This window comes from Ornithorhynchus anatinus, chromosome X1 (genome assembly GCF_004115215.2).
Source record: "Ornithorhynchus anatinus isolate Pmale09 chromosome X1, mOrnAna1.pri.v4, whole genome shotgun sequence".
Classification (NCBI taxonomy): Eukaryota; Metazoa; Chordata; class Mammalia; order Monotremata; family Ornithorhynchidae; genus Ornithorhynchus; species Ornithorhynchus anatinus.
The window spans coordinates 69,851,212-69,870,067 of NC_041749.1; the positions used below are offsets into that span (position 1 = coordinate 69,851,212).

Here is an 18,856-nt window from a genome sequence, read left to right on the forward strand (position 1 = left end):
TTGTCATACAGTATTTCTGTATAATTTTGGCAACTGCTAAGCCATAGGGTAGATAAAATGCAGTGAGATCAGACACTGTCCCTTTCCCACCATCTAAGAGGGAGGGAGGATAGGTATTTAATCCTCATTTTATAAATGAAGAAAGAGAAGCACAGAGAAGTTAAGTGACTTGCCCAAAGTCACACAGCAGGAAAGTGGCAGAGCCAAGATTAGAACCAGGCCTTCAGACTCCATACTTTACTCGATGGAGACTTTATTAGGGCCCTCAAAATGGAACTGTAATTCAGTCCGAGCAGAGGGGCAGAGACAGTGGACAGCTGGGGGGGCTGTGTGAAATTTTGTTTTGGCTTAACTGTTTTGCCTTCACTAACTGGTGAGAGACATCAAATTCTGAAGGGGCCCTCAAATCACCCAAAGGAACCAGATTTGAACAGTGATTCATTTTCCCGAAGTGTTCTTGTAATACTACTAATTTTCCTGTCATATCTATTTCTCAGATGTACAAAGCAATTTATGCAGTCTTCCACAAATATGACTTTGGGGAGTTGTGGAGCAGAATGGACATAATCTCTGTCATTAACTGAGGAAAGTGAGGCACCGTGAGACTGAGTGCCTTTCTCTTGGCTTCCCCATCAAATTGGTGTCAGCACTGCTGATATAACCAGATCTCCAACTCTTAAAGCAGCCAGGTGACCTCCAAGCACTCTTCTTGCAGGATTCTCAGCACAGTGGGCAAGATCAATCAATTGGTTGTATTTATTGAGTGCTTATTGTGTGCAGAGCACTGTACTAAGTGCTTGGGAGAGTACCATATAACAGAGCTGGTAGACACGTTCCCTGCCACAATAAGCTTAAAGTTTAGAGGGGTTACAGACATTAATATAAATAAATTATGCATATGCACAGAAGTTCTGTGGGGCTGAAGAAGGGGTGAGTAAAGGGTGCAAACCCAAGTGCAAGGGTGACTCAGAAGGGAGTGGGAGAAGAGGAAATGAGGGCTTAGGGAATGTCTCTTAGAGGAGATATGCTTTCAATAAGGCTTTGGAAATGGGGAGAGTAATCATCTGTTGGATATGAAGAGGGAGGGCATTCCAGGTCAGAGGCAGGACATGGGCGAGTGGTCGGTGGCAAGATAGACAAGATCGAGGTACAGTGAGTAGGTTGGCATTAGATGAGCAAAGTGTGCAGGCTGGATTGTAGTAGAAAATCAGGGAGGTAAGGTAGGAGGGGGTAAGTTAATTGAGTGTTTCAAAGCTGATGATAAAGGCGTTTCTGTTTGATACAGAGGTGGATGGGCAACCGCTGGAGGTTCTTGAAGAGTAGGGAAACATGGACTGAACATTTTTGTAGAAAAATGATTCTGGCAGCAGAGTGAAGTATGGACTGGAGTGGGGAGAGACAAGAGTTAGGTAGGTCAGTAAGGAGGCTGATGCAGTAATTCATTGTCATATTTATTGAGCACCTACTGTGTGCAGAGCACTGACAAGTGCTTGGATTAACATAGTGCTGGCACCAGTTTGCTAGGCAAGACTCATCAATAGGTTAATAATCATCACTACCCTGGGATCAGTGGGCCATAATTATTCCTGTGCATGACTCATCCAGCTGGGGAAGCCTCGCAGATGGTCACTGTGAAGCAGGGTGTGGTGAAAGTGCAGAGGCCGCAGATATTCAGCGGGATGCAGGCCAAAGGAAACTCGGTCTTGGGGAATCAGTAGCCTCCCATTTTATTTCTTTTTTAAGGTAAAAGGAACCCAAGAGCAATGAGAAGGCTGTTCAGAATTTTGTCACCCAGAACTCCGGTAGGAAAGGCATGGAAGCTTCCCCATTCAGAAAAGGTAGTGCAATACCACTGAGAGGCCTCAGCTCAGATTCCAGTCCCTTTGTTCCCTCCCTGCTTTGCCCAGGACTCTACACACAGTTGTGCTTTGCAAATGCAGTGGACTGACTGCTGACAGAATGGTTTTTCCAGCATCAGGGAAGATACTGGGAATCAAATCTGAAATGGAGTCCTTGATTGGCAGGGCCATCTCAAAGCAATTTGTAGGAATCGGGTGCCTGTGATTGCATACATATTACTCTATCCCCAAATGTGCAGAGACCAGAAGTCAGAGGGGTGAGAAGTCCCAAGGAACTGTTCCATATGGATCAGGACTTGGGGAAAAGGGGGCAGGCGTACCCATGAAAGCCAGTGGAACTGTCCCGTTTCTCACCTGCCCCCCACAAATGGGTGATGACCCTGTAAACTGGGTCCAGTAAGCAAAATCTCCTGTTTTCTGAATATATCTCTCTCAGCTCCCTGGGAGGAGAAGGAGACTACTTAACCTGGAGCCATGATCACTTGTCGACGGTACACTCAAGTCAGAGATCCGGAGGGACTCCTATCCCGCCTTGACTATTGCATCTGCCTCCTGTATCTCCCAACTCCAGTCCATACTTCATTGTGCTACCTGCATCATTTTTCTAAAAAACATTCAGTCCATGTCTCTCCACTCAAGAATCTCCAGTGGTTGCCCATCCACCTCCACATCAAAGAGAAACTCCGTGCCATCGGCTTTTAAGCACTCAATCGGCTCTCCCCGTCCTACCTCACCTCACTGATTTCCTACTACAGCCCAGCCCTCACACCCCATTCCTCTAGCGCCAGCTTACTCACTGGGCCCTAATCTCTTCTATCTAACCGCCAATCCCTTTCCCATATCCTCCCTCTAGCCTGGCACTCCCTCCCCCATCCATATACATCAGACCACCACTCTCTCCACCTTCAAAGTATTATTAAGGTCATATCTCCTCCAAGAGGCCTTCTGATTGAGCTCTCTTTTCCCTCCCTTCTGCGTCGTCTATGCACTTGGATCTGTGACCCTTGGGCGATTGATATTCACCCCCACCTTCAATCACTTCAATCCCACAGCACTTCTGTACATATCTTTAAATGATATATTATAAATTATTTATATTAATGTCTGTCTCCCCCTCTAGACTGTAAGCTCGTTGTGGGCCGGAAACGTGTCATCCAACTCTGTTATGTCCAACCTGATTTGCTTGTATCCACTCCAGCACGTAATACAAAGCTCTGCACATAGTAGGGGTTCAGTAAATATCATTGACGATGATAAGAACATGTGATCCAGCCCTGTTTCCACTCAGTGTACTTCTCTCTTGTTTTCTTTTTCCAGATTTTTGCTGAAGAACTTCATGCAGGTTCAGTCTCTCAGCTCTCCAGAGACCCTTCCTACATCTGTCAGGTATCTGGCTTCTTCCAACACCGGGAGATGCCAGGCCAGGAAACCGGCAGACTTCCTTAATCCAACCCTTTACACCGAGGCCTTTAAGCATGTATCACTCAGGTCAGTAAGAGATGAGAAATGATCCCATTTGAATGGCAAGCCCTTGACCCCTGAAATCCTTCCTTTAAATAAGAGAATGGAAGGAACGGCTTCCTGTTCTCTGTTTGGGTTTGAGTTTTAAACCGTCAAATCAGAATCTGATCCTTTCCCCATCACCATCCAAGTGAAGCAAATGTATATGGTAAGTCCAGTCCTGTTAAACCAATTCCTTATTACCAAGCTTACATCTAGGCTTGTGCCAGAATATGCTATGAAACCACCGGAAACTCTTCTAACTCAGAAGGCTACAAGTATTATTATCATTATTGTATTTGTTAAGCACTTAGTATGTGTCAAGCACTGTTCTAGAGTAGATGCAACTTAAATCAGGTTGGACACAGTCCCTCTCCCAAAAGGGTCTCATAGTCATGTGTGTGTGTATGTGTGTACACATACCCAATGTTGTCTATTCCAGGCTCAGACTATCTCCAGTTAGAGTGGGAAGGCTGAACACCTGGAGACAGGGTGCAGGTCTTTTGGATTTTTTTTTAAACATTATTAGCTGGACTATAGCAGCAAACAGTTCCTTTCTGTTGGAGGCCCCAGCCTGCCAGGTTCCCCAAGACTCCCCCACTTCCCGCCTTAACCTCCACTTTTTGTTTATGCAGAATCCATAGACTGAGTCAAATAGTTTTGAGGACAAAATTGCAAAAGCATCTCAACTGGTTAATATGCTTTGCTCTTCCCAGGCTCATTCAGAATGCAGCCCTTAAGGTACGTAATTTGACTGAGGGAGGAACCAATCAGTATGAAGCATGGAATCAGACTTCAGTTCTGCACGTCTTTGCTGCTAAGGTTAGTCTTCAGTCATTTGTTCACTGGGTAATCACCTATTTTTTTTTCCTACAGTCAGTCCTTCCCTTGCAGTACCAGTCATTGTAATGTAATACCCCAATCGCTTTGACCTTTGTTTCACTTTCAAGGCATCATCATTCACTTATTAAAGGATTTAATGCCATAGCAATTTAAGGCAACTCTTCTCGGAGAGGGTGATAAGGCAGCACAATTTGTCTAGCTTTTAGAGCCATGTACCTTTTTACCTCTTGATTTTAAAAAGCAAGAACAAGGTCCCCCAATCTCCCAGATTTTATCCAACTAACACTCCTGTGGTACATAGCTCAATTTCATGATCCCTTGTTTCCGAGCCGTATACATAAATGCCTCCTCCCCATTTTTTAACATGAGAAAGAGTGCAACTCAAGGTAGAGCCATGCCTAAGCCATAAATAATAGTAATAAAAATAATAGTATTTGTTATATGCTTACTGTGCGCTGTGCACTGTTCTAAGCACTGGGTAGATACAAAATAATCAGGTCCCACAGGGGATTCACAGTCTAAGTAGGAGGGATAATAGGTATTGAATCCCCATTTTGTAGATGAGGGAACTGAGGCACAGAAAAGTGAAGTGACTTGCCCAAGGTCACACAGCAGGTATATGGCGAAGCTGGGATTAGAACCCATGTCCTCTGACTTACATGCCAGTGCTCTTTCCACTAGGCCACGCTGCTTCTCAAATCCTGAGTGCCTGCCTCCGTCCAGCTCAGCCTGGCACTCGGAGGTGGGGGTGGGGGAAGCTGGAGGGAGGGAGGGCTTGTAAGGATGTCTTGGGCTGCTACCAGTTACCAGCAACCCAAGAGACAACTTGGCAAGTCTCCAGAGAAGCGAGTTTGTAGCCACTTTTGACTTGACACCAATGTCGCCAACTGCTCAGAGTGATTTTTACAAACAGTATGAAGAAAATCCCAGTGCCTAGAACAGTGCTTGGCTTATAGTAAGCTCTTAACAAATACCAAAAAAAACCGCACAATTTTTCACTGACATAATTTTATATACTCTGAGGTGGTTCAGTAGTTAAAAACAAAACACTTGATGCTTTTATACAGCCATGATCATTTCACTATGCATGCCCAACCATATTAGCATCCCCAGTATTCTGTTGTTTGTGATCATTCATTGTTTCAGCCACACTATTGACCGTTGCAATAATTAGTTTTCCAGGACCATTTTTGACAGTAAGCATTCTCTCCAGCATAGGAGTACACATTTTACTTCTTATTATCTAGCTGTCTTTGAGTGTCTTGCCTGAGAAAACATGCTTCACTTCTACCCTTCCATGTGGGAATGCAAATGCTGGGCTAGACACAAAATGAGGACATTGAGACCCAGTGAGTTAAATCTTACTTGTGGTCACCCAGAAGGCCAGTAGGGAGGCGGGGGGAAAGCTCTGGTCACCACCTTCTACTATACCCTGCTGCCTCTATTGATGGAAAACAGCCATGACTCATAGCAGATCAATTACGAGACTCCCGGGGCAGAGGGTCCAAGGAGGACAAAGGGCAGTTTTCCTGGGCCTGCCACTGTCAGGCGAGCATCCCCTCATTGCACACCTTTCCCCAGTACTCTCCACTTGCTGCAGCTAAGGGGGTCCTGGACTGAGAAGCAGCATGGCATAGTGGATAGAGCATGGGCCTAGAAGTCAGAAGGACCTGGGTTCTAATCCTGGCTCTGCCACGTGTTTGCTGTGTGGCCTTAGGCAAATCACTTCACTTCTCTGTGCCTCAGTTAACTCATCTGTAAAATGGGGATTGAGAGTGTGAGCCCCATGTGGGACAGGGTCTGTGTCCAACCTGATTACCTTGTATCTACCCCAGGGTTTAGAACAGTGCTTGGCACATAGCAAGTGCTTTACAAACACCATATTATTTTTTTATATAGTGGAATGTCAATTTTCATTTTCAACTAATTGACCATCTGGTGAGGTAGCAGATCAGGTGTTTCAGTGAGTCTCTCCTAGATTATTATGGTATTTGCTGAGGGTTTATTCTGTGTCAAGCAATGTTCTAAGCGCTGGGTAGATACAAGATAATCCGGTTGAACCCAGTCCCTGTCCCACGAGGGGCTCACAGTCAAAGTAGGCGGGAGAATAGGTATCCTGGCAGGGGATTGTCAGTCTAAACAAAGACTGCCACCTAGTGACAAATCCACATCATTTTTCTTTTAGGATTTAAATGTGTCCCTTTGCAACTTAAACATCTCCTGAAATATTCTATTTCTAACTCAAAATGACTAGCTCTATGCTTGGTTGTCCAGAATTCAGTTCAGGACTGAATCTCCCAACAGCTTCCCCTTCCAGCTCACATTCACAGTATGAATTTATTAAAGCATCTTGAGTAAATCAATTTTAAAATGATCACCAGTCCTGTAGGCTTCCACCTGATGCCATTGAAATGGTAAATCACTGACTCTTCCCAGGCCTTTCAAAAGCTGACTGTGCAGAAGCAGTCTTGAAAATAATTGCACAGGTGCTGATCCAAGGTGATTCATGTTAGGCAAACAGTGAGTGAAAGTAACTGCTTTGGTTCATCTGAGGGTCTGTAACAGTAAAAAGTTTTAGAGGGTTGGGAAATTTGGAGCACTTTTTGGTAAGGCTGAATACAAGGATTTTTTTGTTGTTTTTAATAAAGTCAAATGGGGAATGACAAATCTCACTCATGAGCAGAGGCTTAGGGCAGTGGAAGGGGCCAAGAAGACTGCTAGAAACTTCTTAGAAGCCATCAGATTATTAAGGAGTTTTTCCATGTTGGTTTAAATCCTGGCCACTGATGCTTAAAAACTGCTTCCAGAATCTTAGTGCCACTGACAGTGAAACAAGGTGTAGCCCATGATTGGTCATTCTTTGATGCCCTGATTCCCTTTTCCTCCCTCATACTTTTCCCACATTTGTTACTTTTGAGTAATATTTAATGCCACTTGTGCTCCTGTTGTAGGTTTTGTATATGCCATACTTCACATGTAAACAAAACCCCCAAGCACTGGGCACAGTTCAGAGTTAAAATGAAACCCTTGGGCATAAGGAGAGGAGAAAGAGGGGGTGAAAGCTGTTCCTCTGTCCCTCCATGGTCCTACTGTGATGCCTCAGACATGGTTCTTATGTTAAGAAAGCAGCCCCTGAGGGGAGCTGAGTGGAGTCCATGACATTCACAACTGCTAGATCACACATAATGTGGCTAGCAAAAGTAGATCCTAGGTACCTAAAGTCCAAATGCTTGATTTAAATTATTTGACTGGAAAGAAATATGGGACTTGAAGAGCAAAGTCAATTTCACTGAGCTAGAAAAGGATGTTCAAGCTGGCAAGAATTGTGGGGAAATCAATTAGTGGTATTGACTGGGCACTTACTGTGGGCAGAGCACTGTACTAAACCTTGGAAAAGTACAGTTTAACAGAGTTGGTAGATACATTTCCTACCCAAAACAAGCTTACAGTTTAGAGGGGAAGGATTTGGGGATCACATTCATTTAGCTAACTGTTAGAGGGTGACCAGATATTACCAATGGGGTGGAAAATGTAAATGTCCTGGGCTCTCACAAGGCTTGAACGGTAAGTTCGTTACTGAGACAAGCAAGAGAAGCAGCGTGGCCTAGTGGAAAGAGCACGGGCCTGGGAGTCAGAAGAACCTGGGTTCTAGTCTCAGCTCTGCCACTTGTCTGCTGTGTAACCTTGGGCAAGTCACTTAACTTCTCTGGGCCTCAGTTACCTCATCTGTAAAATGGGAATTAAGACTATGGAACAGGCACTGTGTCCAACCTGATTACCTTGTATCTACCCCAGTGCTTAAAACAGTGCCTGGCTTATAGTAAGCCATTTTTTTAAAAATTTTTTTAAAACAAGCACCATTTTTTTTAAAAAAGAGAGTAGTATGGCCTAATGGATAGAGCCTGGGCCTGGGAGTTAGGACTTGGATTCTAATGCCGACTCTGCCGCTTGTCTGCTGTACAATCTTGAGCAAGTCACTTAACTTCTCTGTTCCTCAGTTACCTCATCTGTAAAATGGGGGTGAAAACTGTGAGCCCCATGTGGGATATGGACTGTGTCCAACCTGATTAGTTTGTATCTAGTACAGTGCCTGGCATATAGTAAGCACTTAACAAATACTGTTTAAAAAAAAATAGAGAGGAGCTCCCACAATTTCTTACCAGTTACTCAAACAGCTTCTCTTCCTCACAAGATATGGAACATTTTATTTTTTTCATTTCAATGGGACCATTTGTTCAAAGTGCTCAGTGTTCAAATGGAACAGAATGATAGCAACAACTTGATGTGCCGAGTGAATGACAACAGAGTAGACAGTTGAAGTAAATCCATAGAAGCTTCTATAGTGAAGCCTGGTGGTCTCACTAGTTCGATTCAGTATCCTGCTTAAACTGTTCCTTATTTTGAATGAAGAAACAAATGAACTGTCATACTGTATGTGCAGTAAGAACTGTCTACCCCTAAACGAATGTGAAATGCCATCACCCCATTAAGGAAGGTGTCATAGATAAACAGGAAATTGAAAGGTTTTTTTTGGCAGCTTAGTTTGAGGGATCCTTAAATTTAAATAAATAAATAAAATGACTCTGTACCATTGTCTCTTTCAGGCTCATTGCCACTATTTTGTAGTGAAAACTTTTGTTGACGGTCTAATGATGTTCAAAGATGATCCTGAACTCTATAGAGTGATGAAAAATCTCTGTGACCTCTACGCACTCGATGGTATTTTATCCAACACTGGAGACTTTCTGCATGACAACTTCATGTCTGGGGACCAAGTAGAAATGGCAACAGAAATTTACCTAGGCCTGCTTGCTGTAATCCGGTGAGTTACTGGTAATTGGTCAATCGTTCGTATTTATTGAGGGCTTACTCTGCGCAGAGCACTGTATTAAGTGCTTGGGAGAGTACAACATAATTTAACAGACACATTCCCTACCCACAACAAACTTACAGTCTGGAGGGGGAGACAAAAATTTAATATAAATAAATTACAGTTGTGTACATAAATGCTGTGGGTGGTGAATAAAGGGAGCAAGTCAGGGCAAAACAGAAGGGTATGGGAAAAGAGGAAATGAGGGCTTAAGGAAGACCTCTTGGAGGAAATGTGCCTTCTATAAGGCTTTGAAGGAGGGGAGAGTAATTGCCTGTCAGATATGAGGAGGGAGAGCGTTCCAGGCCAGAGGTAGGATGTGGACAAGAGGTTGGTGGCGAGATAGACAAGATGGAGGTACTGCGAGAAGGTTAGCGTTAGAGGAATATAGTGTGCAGGCTGGGTTGCAGTAGGAGAGTAGCAAGGTAAGGTAGGAGGGGGCAACGTGATTGAGTGCTTTCACGCCAATGGTAAGGAGTTTCTTTTTGATGAGGAGGTGGATGGGCAACCACTGGAGGTTCTTGAAACATGGCCTGAACATTTATGTAGAAAAGTGATCCGGTCAGCAGAGCGAAATATGGACTGGAGTCGGGAGAGACAGGAGGCAGGAAGGTCAACAGGAGGCTGTTAGAGTAAGCAAGGCAGGATAAGTGCTTGGATTTATGTGGTAGTTTCAATGGAGAGGAAAGGACAGATTTTAGCGATATTGTGAAGGTTGAACTGACAGGATTTAGTGGTAGATTGAATATGTGGATTGAATGAAAATAATACGAGAAACTATAATATGTAATATAAGAAACTGCATGGTGGCTCATTTCTGATTCTCCTCAAAGATAGAACCAAGCTTTATTTTAATTCAGAACTTAAAATACCATTGTAATGTTAGTGGCAATCCTATAAGAGCAGTTGATTTATAGATGACTACAAGTTCCACAAAAGAAGTATACTCCCAAATTGGGAAACAGTATTGCTTAGTGGAAAGAGCACAGGCCTGGAAGTCAAAGGACCTGGTTCTAATCCTGGCCCTGCCACTTGTCTGGTGTGTGACCTTGAGCAAATCACTTCACTTCTTGGTGCCTCAGTTCCCTCCTCTGTAAAATGGGAGTTCTGTACCTGTTCTCCCACTGACTCTGAGCCTCATTTGGGACAGAGGTGTGTCCAACCTGATTGTCTTGTATCTACTCCAGCACTTAGTACATACTTGGCATATAGTACTACTTAACAAACACCATCATTAGAGTGCCTTAGCCTACTTTGATCTACTTCAGTGAATCAGTGTTCTAATCCCCATTCCACCACTTGCTTGCTGTGTTCCCTTGGGCAAGTTTCAGTTTCCTCACTTACAAAATGGGAATTAAATACCTGTTCTCCCTCCTACTTAAACTGTGAGTCCCATGTGGAAGAGGGGTTGTGTCCAATTTGATTGTATTGTACCTACCCCAGCGCGTAATAAAGTGCTTAGCACAAAGCACTTAACTAATGCCATTTTTTTAATGGTATTTGTTCAGGACTTACTAAGCGCCAAGCACTGTCCTAAGCACTGGGGTAGATACAAGATCATTAGTTGAACACGATCCCTGTCCCACATGGGACTCAGTCTAAACTGCCCTGTCCCACATGGGACTCACAGTCTAAATTGGAGGGAGGAGGATTTAATTCCCATTTTACAGATGAGGTAACTGAGGCACAGAGAAATAAAGGTGACTTGCCCAAGATCACACAGCTAGCAATTGGCAGAGCTAGGGTTAGAACCCAGGTCTTCTGACTCCCAGGCCTGTGCTCTTTCCACCAGGCCATGCTGCTTCTCTATTATCATTATTATTATCAATACTTTGAGTCTACCCAGACATGCTGCCCAAGGTGAGAAGACAAGGACCAAGATGCAACTCAGTGAGGGCAGACGGATAAGCGTGTGTGTGCTTGTAAGCACCTATATGACAAATCCCAATAACACAACACACGAACCCAAACACAAAGGCCATATCCAAAGAGGAAAAAATTGGACACAGGTCTGCATTACTTTGAAAAAGGCAATTAGAGGACTGTAAATTATCTGGATAATTCAACCCACCATGCAACTGTCCATTCATATTTTCCCACAAATTGCGTAGAAATTAAAAAATTTAAAAAATAAACTCCCGTGCCGGAATTAAGTGAAGTAATACCAATTTTTACCACAGTGAAATCAGGAGAGCAAGCAACCTCCGTAATTTGGCAGAGCCAAAATAATGATTTAAGTAGAGCCAATTCAGCTGCCCAGAGTACAATCTAGATGATGATGAGAGTTTACATAAATCTATACCTTTATTTTTTAACTATACTGCTCTCTCCACCTAAAAACAAAAGGGCTATTTCTAAAACTGAGGTTTGGATGACTTGCATATAGTGCTCTTCCAGAACATGTTAGCATGGACAGTAACCACTATACCACTTTGACACTGCTTAATATGATCAGGTCCTACATTTATCCCACCAGAAAGGGGCAGAAAATTGCCCCTCTTTGAGCCAAATTAAAGATCAACAAAGAAGTCCATATTCTCACAGACCTTTGGGTTACATTAGAGGGAAACTTCCCTGCACATACTATAAACAGTGTTGTATGCCAATTAACCTCACATAAAATTTTAACAAGACTCTATAACCAGATGTGTTAAAATGATGCTCCTTATCATTTTTTGAGGAGAATCTGATAGTTGCTCCTTATCTGTATTTCCTATCTGGTAGCGTCATCAACATTAAAAATTACTGAGAAAAGCAATTTGAGTCAGAAATAACTGGACTAAATACAAATGCCTTAGCTGACAGTATGTACACTGTGTGTTTATGGGATATGACTAATGTAATTTTAGGAACGTCTGTGATGGTTGCTTTGCTGTTGATCATGAAGCTTAATTGAACCTTATTTAATGCTTGGCATTTAAGTGTCTCGACTAGTCTCTGAAGACAGTGATTCGCTTCAGTTTGGACTCCCACGTAAAATCCAAGAAAATAAAATGACTTGGCAAGTGCTGTATTCCAACATTTGACTAGGATGTATACTCCAACGGTGTTTGGCATTTACTGGATATATGTAGGGAAAAAATGGTCCCTGACTTCATTGGGGAAAAAAAGGCACCTCCTAAGACTTGTGCTTAAAGGCAGTGATTAGATCTGAGAATTATCCTCACCCTCAGGAAGTACTTATGCAGCCCCCACTGTGTCATGTACTGTATAAAGCAATCCCTGCCCTTTATACTCTTAAAGAGCATAGTAACATATAGGTTTACAAATACTGAAATAGTTCATTGTTGACATTATACACAAGCAAGGGGACAGACAGGTGAGTTGTGTGAAGTTCTTCTTTGAGATGCCATATCACATACCAAGTAAGATTGGTTTTAATCCCTCTAGACTGTAAACTTGTTGTGGGCAGGGATTGTGTCTGTTATATTGTACTCTCCCAAGCGGTTAATACAGTGCTCTGCACATCCTAAGCAATCAATAAATATGATTGAAGGAGTGAATGATCTGTATCCTGTTGATTTGCCTGAACTCTTTTGAGGAACAAGTCCCACTTAATTTTAGAATGACAAATATGAAAGCTAGAACGGCACTGAAATACTGAACTCCATTATCTTGGGTGGTTTGCCTTGTCTAAGTTCCTACTAGCTGTAAGTCTGCCTTTACCATAATTAATTTGAAAAATATTAATGAAATTTCTCCTTCTCTCTCAGGAAGGATGCAGTTTTACTCACTGATGCGTTTGACTTCTCGGATGAGAGTTTAAATTCAGCACTGGGCTGTTATGATGGAAATGTCTATGAGCGTCTGTTTAAGTGGGCCCAAAAATCTCCAACCAATACCCAGGTAATAACTGTGGCTCACTGTAAATGATCTAAGACCATGTTTTCTAGTTTTATTAATTTATATTATGTTGAAAATAATTTTCTCACCCAAACTCTGTCTTCCCCTTGCCTCTCCCATCATTGTAAGACAACACCACTGTCCTCCTTGGCTCACGAGCCCATAACCTTGGCATTTTCCTTGACTCATTCAGTCTGTCATCAAATCCTGCTGGTTCTAGAACTCATCCTTTCCTCTCCATCCAAACTGCTACTATGCTGATCCAAGGACTTAGCCTATCCCGCCTTGACTACCGCATCAGCCTCCTCGCTGACCTCCCTGCATCCTGTCTCTCCCCACTCCAATCCATACTTCACGTTGCTGCCCGGATCATTTTTCTAAAAAAAAAAAATTTAGTTCACATCTCTCCACTCCTTAGGAACCTCCAGCGGTTGCCCATCCACCTCCACATCAAGCAGAGATTCCTTACCATCGATTTTAAAACAATCACCTCAGCCCCTCCTATCTTACCTTGATTTCTTACAACACCCCAGCCCATATGCTTCACTCCTTCAACGCCAACCTACTCATTGTACCTCTTATCTTGCCACCAATCCCTTGCCCACACCTTGCCTCTGGCCTGGAACTCCCTCTCCTTTCATATACAGCAGACCACCATTCTCCCCACCTTCAAAGCCTTATTAAAATCACATCTCCTCCAAGAGACCTTCCTTGACCTTCCTTAATTCTCCCTCATTTCCCCTGCTCCCTCTCCCTTGTGCGTCACATATGCATTTGGATCTGTACCCTTTAAGCACTTGATATACTCCATGGCATTTAATGTCTGTCTCCCCTCTAGACTGTAAGCTCATTGTGGGCAGGGAATGTGTCTGCCAACTCATTCAATAGTATTTCATTCAATAGTATATATTGAGCGCTTACTATGTGCAGAGCACTGTACTAAGCGCTAAAACTCTTGTTTTGAACTCTCCCAAGTGCTTAGTACAGTGCTCTGCACACTGTAGGTGGTCAATAAATAGGACTGATTGATTGTTAGTAGTATTATTAAATGCCTGTGAGCAAAGCATTGGGGGAAGAATACGAGTGACTTTTCCATTTAAGACTTGGGTAGAGCACACCAATGCCATGAGAGGTAGCGGGTTCCAAAGTTTCTATGAAACCAACCAATCAGTGGGATTTTTAGAACACATGGGTTGTTTTTTTTCTGGGGTATTTTGGGGGAGGAGGAGTGGAGGGTGTTATGGTATCTGTTAAGTGCTTACTACGTGTCAAGTCCGTGTGGGACTATGTCCAACCTTGTATCTACCCAAATGCGTAGTATAGTGCCTGGCACATAGTAAATGCTTAACAAATATTCTTAAAAACAAAACACTTCTAAGCACTGAGGTAGATCTGTTAAACAGGTCAGATACAGTCCCTAACCCACATGGGGCTCACAGTCTAAGTAGTTGTGTGCAGTCTGTTGTGTACAGAGTACTTCCTGTGAGCTTGGGAAAGTACAACTGTTGCAACACAGAGACACATAATAGCAAGAATCATATTGTGATGATAGCTGTTGGTTTGGAAAAGACAAAAACATGAGGTCATTTAATACCACCAAAAAACTACGTTAGTGTTAGGTAGAAAGAAGACCTTGGAGCTGAGGGAAAGCCTCTAAACTCAGTTACTGAAGTCTGAACCAGTTGACGTGAGTTATGTTGTATCCATATATCCGAATGCCCTCATTCGTGAATTTCAATGACAAATTAAACTTGCATCTATAATTTATAGGTGCACATGTAATGACAGACTTCCAAAATACAGATTTAAAACAAGACGATTCCTCTATTCACGAGCTCACTTTCACTAGATGACTGCATATTTCTTTTCACGGTTTCTAAGATGTTTATTACTTGCTTGGTGAGACATTCATTACTTTTTATGTCTTTAGAAATTTTTTTTCAAAGGTGCCATTGCATTGACACCTCTCTGATTTTAAATCTAACACTGCACTGGGTTGTGAATTAATCTAGCAGTTCACACTTTTGGCTTAATTTAAAATGTGATGATCTGAAGTTAGAACACATACGTATGCAGGGGCAGAAGTGGAGAAGGGTGTCCTTTTTGGTCATTTCTTCAGAAAAGCCCCAATTTAATGCTGCATCCATTCAGATATACCATTGATTTTTATCTGTTTTGCAAGTAAGATCCAAAGAAACCTTGCCCCTTGCACATTGCCCCTTCTTTCCTTACCTCCCTTCTCTTCTTCCATATCCCAGCCCGCACACTCTGCTCCTCTGGTGCTTTCTCATTGTGCCTCGTTCTCGCCTGTCCCGCCATCAACCCCTGGCCCACATCCTAACTCTGGCCTGGAACGCCCTGCCTCCTCAAATCCACCAATCACACTTCCCCCCCTTCAAAGCCCTACTAAAGGCTCACCTCCTTCAAGAGGCCTTCCCAGACTAAGCCCCCCTTTTCCTCATCCCCCCCTCCCCTCTGTATCACCCCAACTTGCTCCCTTTGCTCTACCTCCCCTCTCCCTGCCCCATATACTTGTGTATAAACATACATATCTATAATTCTATTTATTTATATTGATGCCTGTTTGCTTGATTTAATGTATACATCTATAATTGTATTTATATTGATGCTTGTTTACTTGTTTTGATGTCTGTCTCTCCCCTTCTAGACTTGTAAGCCTGATGTGAGCAGGGATTGTCTCTTTATTGCTGAATTGTACTTCCCAAACGCTTAGTACAGTGCTCTGCACACAGTAAGCGCTCAAAAAATACAATTGAATCACTTAGACTAGCCCCATTAGGTCAGTATTATTTGCCATTGAAGAGAGAGACCCAGTGAAGTCAATGGGTATGCCCTTCCCTACTTAACAGGAATGTGGCAAGGAAACAGTTGTTAATGCAATTTGGGGGACACCATTCCTGGAGCCGGGGTCTAGGCACCCTATCCTGGATCTAATATATTAGGGAATCTTTCATGTTAAAGGGGTGATTGTCATGGATTGCCAAATCTAATACCTAGCTTAACCATAGCCTTATTCATTCATTCATTCATTCAATCGAATTTATTGAGGGCTTACTGTGTGCAAAGCACTGTACTAAGCACTTGGGAGATTACAATACAACAATAGACGATTTATGAACTTATTCCTGATGTTAATCTTTTTTGCTCATAAAACTGTTCATCACTGAGGTACTTGGTTGTCCTCCACACACAGAACTATTATTGTACCTCCTTTGGGACTGTCTACATGAGGCCAAAGAAAGATCTACTTTATAAAAATACAAACGTATCTGTATAAAGAACTATATATTAGCAACGTTTTTCTAGTAGAGAGGCTACCCTATTTTTAAAGAGTTCCAGATCAACAAAGTGTTTTATATTTTTGAAAAAAGCGCTTTCTAGTAAGGACTTTTGTGTCTAAACGCCAAGTGCTTTTTTCAAATAATGTTCATTCAGATATACTGTCACACAGTATAAAATCAATATAGATAATTCAGATGTCCACTTTCTCCTCAATTATCAGGGAAATTTAGGCAAAGGGAAATACCTCTAGCTGGACTGACTCAAACAATTGCATCTGGATTGAGCTATTTAAAGCCGAACATGAATTACCAAGTACAGTGATCAGAAAATATCGAAGTGAACAAATTTATTGTACAAGACAGATTTTCAAAGGGCTTCAAGCAGACATCCCTATTACCGATATTAAACTTGAAAAGCAAATGAGGAGCCATGCTAGAAACTGCAGTGCCACCTGCATTCACATTTTGAAACATGTAGAAAAAGGGAAGCTGCCCTTTGAAAATGTAGCCCCATATGTTCACCCAGACTGAATTCTTTATAAAACATTAGAAATAAGAACTTTGTGTAATCCTTTGCGTCATTCAGAATAGAAATATTAGTCATTGATGTTGGCCCCAGTGATCAATGGAACATTTTTCTCTCCAAACAGGGGAATCCTGCCTTTGAGAAATATCTGAAGCCACTTTTACAAAGTTTCCCATCCAAGCTATAAGACCAATGGCAACTTGAACCAGAGAAAGCAAACATCAATCTCTTGCATTTCCCCTTAGGTTCCTTGGTTTTCCTTTAATGATTTTGTTTTAAATTTACATTACATGCTGTGCCTTGTATAGTTCTAATCCACACATTTAATGTGGGTAAAGAAACTCTTCCCCGAGTGCCTAATTCCAGTCATCACTAAAACTCCCAGATCTGTATCTAAACAACTAGAAATTATTTTTGTAGTTATTAAGCAGCTCTATTCTTTGTTTATACTAAAACAATCCTTAATCCCACTGCATTTATAAATTCAAAATCTGTTACAGTTTACATCTTTACTTTTAACACTGCCCTTCCGGCTCACATGTGAAACTGATTTGGAAAAACATTCAAAACCAATCCATAAGGATCAATTGGACACCCATCTGCCCCTCCCAATTTAGAAGTAAACAATAAATTACTAATGAATGAGGCAACTGGAAGGAATCTGATTATATCCAACTGATCCTTGGAACACTGGGCAGGAAAAAAGCATCCTCTAGAGTTTTTTTTCTAATGGAATAAATCATAGAATTGCATTTCCCAATATCCCTTGCCAACATTTCCCCTTTTCAACCCCCCTCCACCCTAGTGGGATTTAAGTAGTCTATAAATCTAGAAGAGAAAATGACTATATAAGTGAAAAAGCACTGGAATTAGCGAAGTAAATTAGTGGAAGCATAGAATACTGGTAATCATGCTGATGTTTTACATTTGCAAAGATTTTTAGTTGCCTTACTTATCAAGGAGCTCCTGGAGTTGATCAACTAAAGGTAATTTTTATGTATAATTATAGAGAAGCAATTCCAAGGAGTCATTTAATATAGTCCCCTGTTTGTCAGGAGTTTCTGCTTGATATGGAGGAAAATTGGCAACCACTGAACATTGTTGAGTGGAGAGATGTGTGTAGAATGGTACTTTACCAAAAGGATCTGGGCAGTAGAGTGGGGGAGATACTGGAGGCAGAGAGATCAGCAAGGATGCTTCAGCGAGGATGCTTATGCAATAGACAATTCGGGATATAACTCTCCAGACTGGTGTGGTGGCAGTTTGGTTGGAGCGGAGAGTGTGGCTGAGTGGACAGAATAGAATTGGGTGTCAGGAGACCTGGGTTCTACACCTGGTTTTCCTACTTGTCTGTTCTGTGACCTTGGGCAAGTTGCTTTGCTTCTCTGTGCCTCTCAGTTTCATCATCTGTAAAATGGGGATAAAGAACCTGTTTTCTCTTACTCTTAGACCTGTGAGTTCATGTGAGATGGGAAATTGTGTCCAATCTGATTATTTTGTATAGTGCTATTATTAATAAAGAATTGTAAGGAAGATAATTCCATAAGTTTCCTCAGAAGTATATTCTAATACCAAAAACTTTTTAAAATAAGGAAATTCATATGGCAAACATATAGCCAAGTCTTAAGAACAGAGAAGTATATCAGTCATGAAGACCAAGGCACTAGAATGAAACAAAAATAAATGTAAGTTTGTTTTTATTTTATTCATCTGCTCTGAACAAACCAAAACTTTGGTAATAAAAATAAAATGAGCACCACAACATACGCACAGAAATGGGTTAGATGCGAAAATAAGAGTTAACTAATGCTTCAGTGGGGAACGCAACCAATATTATAAATAATTATAACAGTTGATAACTAATTCAATAAACATCTGTGCTATGGAGCCCAAGCCCCATTTGAATGGAACAGGACTGACTGAATTGTTCTATAATCCCAATTTAAATACCAATAATTCCTTTCAACCTACCCCATTTTAGAAAGAGCTCTCTTCAGCTACTACTGATTTTTTCCTTTAAAGTCAGAAGAAAGTGTACATTCAACAGAAAATCAACGAGAAATAATCAGTAGCTTATGCTGTATGTTACTTTTTTTGTTAAATTACTAGTGAA

General features: G+C 41.9%; 1 protein-coding gene across 4 annotated transcripts in view; it reads left to right on the forward strand.

Moving 5' to 3' along the window:
• ACOX2 (acyl-CoA oxidase 2) overlaps positions 1–18,653 on the forward strand; it is a 49,350-nt gene extending 30,697 nt beyond the window's left edge. For all 4 annotated transcript variants that reach the window (XM_029051661.2, XM_029051664.2, XM_029051662.2 and 1 more), the window contains 5 exons: positions 3,177–3,347; positions 4,076–4,181; positions 8,807–9,024; positions 12,786–12,918; positions 16,868–18,653. In XM_029051661.2, the coding sequence (XP_028907494.1) occupies positions 3,177–3,347; positions 4,076–4,181; positions 8,807–9,024; positions 12,786–12,918; positions 16,868–16,930 (691 nt within the window). In that variant the 3' untranslated portion in view covers positions 16,931–18,653. The remainder of the gene's footprint in view (positions 1–3,176; positions 3,348–4,075; positions 4,182–8,806; positions 9,025–12,785; positions 12,919–16,867) is intronic.
• Positions 18,654–18,856: the final 203 nt, after the last annotated feature.